The 6,293-nt window shown below is 30.3% G+C and overlaps 2 protein-coding genes across 2 annotated transcripts in view; one reads left to right on the forward strand and one right to left on the reverse strand.

Moving 5' to 3' along the window:
* Window positions 1–1,307: 1,307 nt before the first annotated feature.
* On the forward strand, window positions 1,308–2,932 carry LOC107011240. Its single transcript, XM_015210651.2, has one exon. The coding sequence runs from the start codon at window positions 1,384–1,386 to the stop codon at window positions 2,755–2,757; it is 1,374 nt and encodes a 457-aa protein (XP_015066137.1). The 5' UTR covers window positions 1,308–1,383; the 3' UTR covers window positions 2,758–2,932.
* Window positions 2,933–4,862: 1,930 nt separating this feature from the next.
* LOC107011239 (probable arabinosyltransferase ARAD1) overlaps window positions 4,863–6,293 on the reverse strand; it is a 3,966-nt gene continuing 2,535 nt past the window's right edge. Inside the window, exon 4 of the mRNA XM_015210650.2 lies at window positions 4,863–5,433. Coding sequence (XP_015066136.1) covers window positions 5,245–5,433 — 189 coding nt within the window. The 3' untranslated portion in view covers window positions 4,863–5,244. The remainder of the gene's footprint in view (window positions 5,434–6,293) is intronic.

Here is a 6,293-nt window from a genome sequence, read left to right on the forward strand (position 1 = left end):
TTGACACGACTATTTAGTATTTACCACGTAGTGTCTTAAAAATAATTTGAAAAATAATTAATTAGTGATGAGAGTGAAATATGGGGAAAATAACTATTTTTTTTATTTGTTAAAAGTAAGAATTATTTTTAGAATAGTGAACAAGTAAAATAAAGTGTTAAATTGAGAAAAATAGACAGAGATCAATATGGCGAAAAATAGAATAGTATTAAATTGAGAAAAATAATAAATAAGAATTCAAATTATTCGTTCAATAAATATTTTCTTAAAAAACATTAAGAAGAAAAAAGAAAAGTAAAAAATAGAGGAAATAGTGTAGTAACTACAACTAAACCATTTACACTTTAATTTCTTTTCTCCTTTCTTTTGACCTTTCCAATATTTTGAAACATATGATCAATTTTTCTATGCTACATTTTCCAATGTCCTATTTTATGTGATAATAGCATATTTTTTTTAAAAAAAATACTTTATACGTATGTCTATTAATTATTTCATTAAAGGTAAAATGAAATTTTTAAAATTAAATTATTTCTAATTACAGTAAGTTACTTTTTCTGTCAGTATTGTTTGTCATGATTTCTATTTTTAAAGTCAAATTATAAAGAATTTTGACTAACATTTTCAAATATATTTTTTTCATCGTATTGATATGAAAAAATTTCAATTTATAGTACTGTTCATATAATTTTTGAATATCTAACTTTTGTTTGAAATTTTGAATTAATGTAATCTAATTTAACTTTGAAAATTAATCAAATTGATTTTCAAAAAACACAATATGACAAATAAAAGTGGACGGAGAGCGTACCATACATTCTTTTTGAAACAAATTTAACTAAAAGAAAAAGATGTTAAATTCTTCATTAGTCTAGAGGCCAATAACACTGATAAAAAACACAATCCGTGAAATAAAAATAAGAAAGAAATTACTCAAATAATAAACATATATTATTTTCAACTCTAAGATTGTGGTAAAAAACTGAGTCAACAAAAAAAAAGGGACAACTAATACAATTTTTGTTAGTTAGCTAACTATTCTATTTTTATAAGCATTAACAAGTAACAATTAATACTAATTTTTGCATAGTTAGCTAACTATTCAATTTTTGTAAGCATTAATCATTCTTCTAGACACAAAATTAGAATTGGCAAATATTCAAACAATTATCTAGTCAAGTATAACGCGTAAACAAGACATTTAATGTGAACACCACTTTCAGTCATCAACTTTATCAAACTATCCCCTGTTGAAATTCAACTTATTATGACTCAACTTTTCCCCCTTTATATAACTCTTTACAATAATGTATTTTCCCCACAAACCATTAAATCTCCAAATTACACACAAATTAAAAAAATCTTATTCTTTCTCAAACACAAATGGACTCCCATTCGAAAATCAAAAACGAATTCATCTCTCTTCGAGATCATCCATTCCCTTGTCGATTTCGTTACGTATCTGAAGTAACCATTCAACAATCATCATCGATCAAAACTTATCCATCGAACTATAGTAGTACGATTGATGAGATTCAACGTGTTGGAAACAATGAACGCAAACACTTTAGTCATCGACATAACTTGTTAACGTACTCGTTGCGTGCCTCGGACTCTGTGCACTGCAATTTCTGCGAGACAATAATTTCAGGCATGTCGTACGGATGCAAACGTTGTAGGTATTTCTTACATGAGTCATGTTTCGAATTTCCACAAATTATCGAACATTTAGCTCATCCTGAACATCAATTAACTCTCAAGTATGGTAATGACGATCAATTTAATTGCAACGCATGTCACGTTGGTGATAATCCTGCTTTATTATTCAATTTTCATTATTCATGCGATCGTTGTGATTTTTCTCTTCATATGGGGTGCGCGTCTATGCCTTATAAAGCTCTTCACAAGGAAATGGCGTTATCTGTATTTTACTCGAATCCTTTGAGGAATGAAGCCGGACCGCTCCTTTGTGATATCTGCAACCACTCTATAGAAAAACAGAGTGGTTGGATATATTATAACTATGGCCATAATTTTCTTTCACATTTCGGGTGCGTCGCTGATATTGTATACGGAAAAGGCGGAGATGATAAAGATTATATCATCGGTGTTAAAAGGGGACTGATTAATGTCGATGGAGACGATACTTCTATAGTAAACTATCGAGATAACGACGAAGGAATTGTGAAACATAAGAGATTTTTCCATCGACATGTTCTGCAACAACTGGATAGGTCGATGGATAATAATAACAGTGTGAAGAATCGAAAATGTGGTATTTGTGGTATGGATATAAGTTCAGATAAGAAAAAAGGATGTTCGAGTTGTGATTTCATTATTCATGAGAGGTGTTCTTTTTTGCCTGAGAAAATTCAACATCCGTTTCATCCACATCCACTGTCACTCGTTCCTAAAAAAGACGGAGTTGAAGTTCATTGCGTTGGCTGTCGTCAATCAAGTGGTTGTCACACAAATTACACAGTTTTATACCAATGCAAAATTTGTGAATTTCAACTTCATCCGTCATGTGCTGCAAGTCCAAGGAGATTGAAAAAGCTTGATTTAACTTTGTGTTACTCGTTTCCTTATAAGAATGAAGTATCAAAGTTATACTGCAACTATTGTTCAAAAGTTATCAGTAAGGATGAATGGCTTTACTATGGAAGAAGTAGTGATGAGAAGAGGCACATTACTTGTCAATTGGCTGTTGGGATTTCGAATTGTTATGTCACTTTACGCGATCTAGAGGTTGAGTAATTAATTAAACTAGTTTTTTCTTCTGTATTAACGCAGAAATCGAGTGAATATTTGTGTTAGCCATAACGAATATTACTTCTTTTTTGTGGTTTCATAGAATGCTTTATTTTTATGGATAAATTTTGATGAATAGATATGTATGTACTTTGAAAAATGATAATTTTGTTCTATGTAAGATTATTCTATAATTGTTTAATTTCCTCTTAATTTCTTTCAAACAATGTTTAAAATCAGCTTATTTTGAAAAATATTTTATTAAAATTTTTTGTAGAGAGATTTGGTTTGTTTTTTGATAATCAATTTGAAAAAATAAATATTTTCTAAATATTAGAGTAGGAATTTTCAGTTTATTCTTAGTCAATTTTTTTTTTTCAATTTTTGAAAAAACTATTGATACTCAGACTCAATTATTTCTTCCTTAAAAACGTCAAATATTTTAAAAATAAATATTTTTAATTTCTTGAAATTTTTTACAATATAGAATATTATTATTTACTTTGTCTTGTTTGATTAATAAAATATTATTCCGTTGGTTTTCTCTGACTTTTGAGTTTTTCTTTTTTTGTTTGTTTCCTAACACGGAATACGTTTTTTTTTTCAAACTTTCTTTTAAGTTGACTTATAAAAAATTTAAAAAAATTAACCAGTTGAACGTTGAATTTAATTATTTATATTTTGGAATTAGGAAAACGTAAAATTAATAAAATAATTTTCTATTACGTATTCTGTTGTTGACGTTTCTATCAATTTTGAGTGGAAAATTGAAAAATTCTACAATTTTAAATTTCTATTAGTTCATCTCAAAATATCTTCCATGTTGATATTATTGAGTCTTGATTTTTAAAAACGTGCTTAATAAAAAAGAAAAAATAATAATGTCAAATTAGGTGAAAATTCAATTACTTCCTGTCTATTTGACATAGTAACAAGTCCATAAAAATGATGACCAACAAGGGTTGCACATTTTTCTTTTAGAAAGAGATTTTGGATTGATTGGTCCTTTTTCTAGTAGAAGGTTTAGGACTTTATAAATAAAAGCATATTTGTTTTTATTTAATCAATATTCACAATGTAGTAGTTTAAGGGGCTTTGAGAGTTTTGGTTAGGGAGAAAATTTGTGGGTCACAAGCTTGATACGTTATCAATTGTGTAAACCTCCCATGTATTTTCAAGTAGATTGGTTGAGGTTATTCCTCCCTATATTTTGTACTCTCATATTGAATTGCTCATCTCCTTTGTGGACATACGTCGATTGATCGAACTACGTTAAATCTTTGTGTCTTTTGGTGTATTTCTCGTTATGTCTTCATTTCTCTCTATATTTTGTACTCTCATATTGAATTGTTCATCTCCTTTTTGGACGTAGGTCGATTGACCGAATCACGTTAAATCTTATGTCTTTTGGTGTATTTCTCGTTTGTCATCTTACTCGTGGTCTTTTGAGGTTTGCTTTGCTAGCTTCCGCATTACACTTGCTTATTTTCAATCCTAACAATGACAAGTACTTTTCTATTTTTTAATCAGATATCGAGCTCGAGTCCTCGTGAGTATAAAATCATCTTTACTAGAAAACACTTGATCTTTAATGAAAGATTTTCTTAATTGAATTTGAATTTAATCGATCTCGAAGAAAATGAGTAGGTTATAACGTGAGAAAAGTATTTTGAGTGGAAGTGCCGACTGAATTTACTAAGAAGAATGATAAATGATATAATGATTAATAAGAATTTTTTGAGTTTGAACACAAACGATCCATGTTATCAGATTTTTTTCTAAATTAACTTTAAAAAAACAATGATATTTCTTCATACCTTTGCACTTTGAGATAATACCACTTTTGGTCCCATAGTTACAAAATAATATTTTGATTTTCATGCATACATTTATTTTTTAATTATTTTAAACATATGTACTATTGGTTCATCTATGTAGGAAATTCATTGAGGAATTATTATATATTGCTATGTTTGAATCATAATTATGAATCATAGCAATAGCTTTACAGAAGAGAGGGGCGGTCTAACATCAATCTCAATTAAAAGTGTATAAAATGAGAGGAACTTTGGCCAAAAAAAATTACAGAATAAGAGATGAAAGATAAGACATTTTGAGACAAAAGCCTACATATTAGCTGTGATTTCATATATCATGATGTACAACATTATAAATACACATAAAAGAATTGCTTCTAGTCACTGCAATTCTCAAAATGCATGCATCCAGGAAGTGTGAAATGAATAAATAAAACTATGTATATATCAAAATGTACTAGACCGATCCTTATTTTAGCGTAAACTGTATTTTCTACATGTTAGCAGGGATGTTAATCAAAGAAGGAAGATAGCAACCATACCATCCCAGATATAAGTTACAATAGTACAAGAATCTCGATCTACCATCTTCTTACCCGAAAGTCAGGTGTACTCTTAAGGGTGATCCACAAATGCTTAAAGTGGATGGTGACTGAGAAAATGTCACTAGTCTGGATCATAATGTCGTCAAGATTCCTGTCTGGTTTGAACAGAGGCAAGAGCAATCTGGTTCAGGTAACTCTCTTTTCACAAGACGTTTATCACGATTGATCATTAACCTAACAAGTGGCAGCTTCAAAGAAACCTGTCGCCAAATTTCTTTTACTGTTCCATTTGGGTCCTCATATTCATAGTAATGCTTCACCTGAAGATTCCATAAATCAAGAGTACATATGTTAAACGCTTCGTTCTATAAAACATAAAGGTATTAAAGGGTTTCTTTATGTTTGCTTAGATGTTAAAGAGTCCACATTAACTAAAGCATGAGATACTTGAAGTATTTAGGAAAGATAACATGTAGGAACGAGCTACACGGTAACCTATCCGGAACAGATCATAATATGGTTTATATGCAAGGAACTAATTCAGGCATCACCTAGCTTATGGCCACCAATATTTTATCCACTTCATGACAAAATAGTTGGCCTATAGCACTGAGATTAGCTGGGTAAGAGATCATCTGCCTTTGCTAGCAATTAAATGAGTCAAGTACCTAGAGAGCTAATCTAAATTTCCAAATAGACAATGTTCTTTTGGTGAGTGATTCAGCAGATATGAGACAACTGAACTTCTTCTAGAAAAAACAGAAGAGGACGTAGCTGAAAAAACAATTTCTTGTGATACACATTCTTCTTCAAATGAAATTGAACAGCTTCAGCTACACTCTAAGGATGTTTCCACAGAAGAGACGAGAAGCGGAAATCGAAATATCAAAGATTTCAGTGATCCAACAGGTGGAGAATATCTTTTTAGACAATGGAACATAAGAAACATTCATTGATCCTTGTTCATTTGTTTCTTTGTTGTCACTGTCAAAAATCTTTGCAAATACTTCTAAACCTTGACGCATTTGTCAAGGCTTATTATTAGACATCTTTGAACAAGATAGTAACTCTTTGAGAGAGGAAAAAGGGAGCATACACACTCACACCCCTCTTAGAGTGAGTCAGTATATATATATAGATTTTGCCATTCCTCAATCAAAGACTTGAGGGGGGGGGGGGG

This window comes from Solanum pennellii, chromosome 2 (assembly GCF_001406875.1).
Source record: "Solanum pennellii chromosome 2, SPENNV200".
Lineage (NCBI taxonomy): Eukaryota > Viridiplantae > Streptophyta > Magnoliopsida > Solanales > Solanaceae > Solanum > Solanum pennellii.

What these genes read in the sequence shown, in the direction of transcription:
- LOC107011240 (XM_015210651.2), top strand. Translation starts at nt 1,384, where the DNA reads ATGGACTCCCATTCGAAAATCAAAAACGAATTCATCTCTCTTCGAGAT.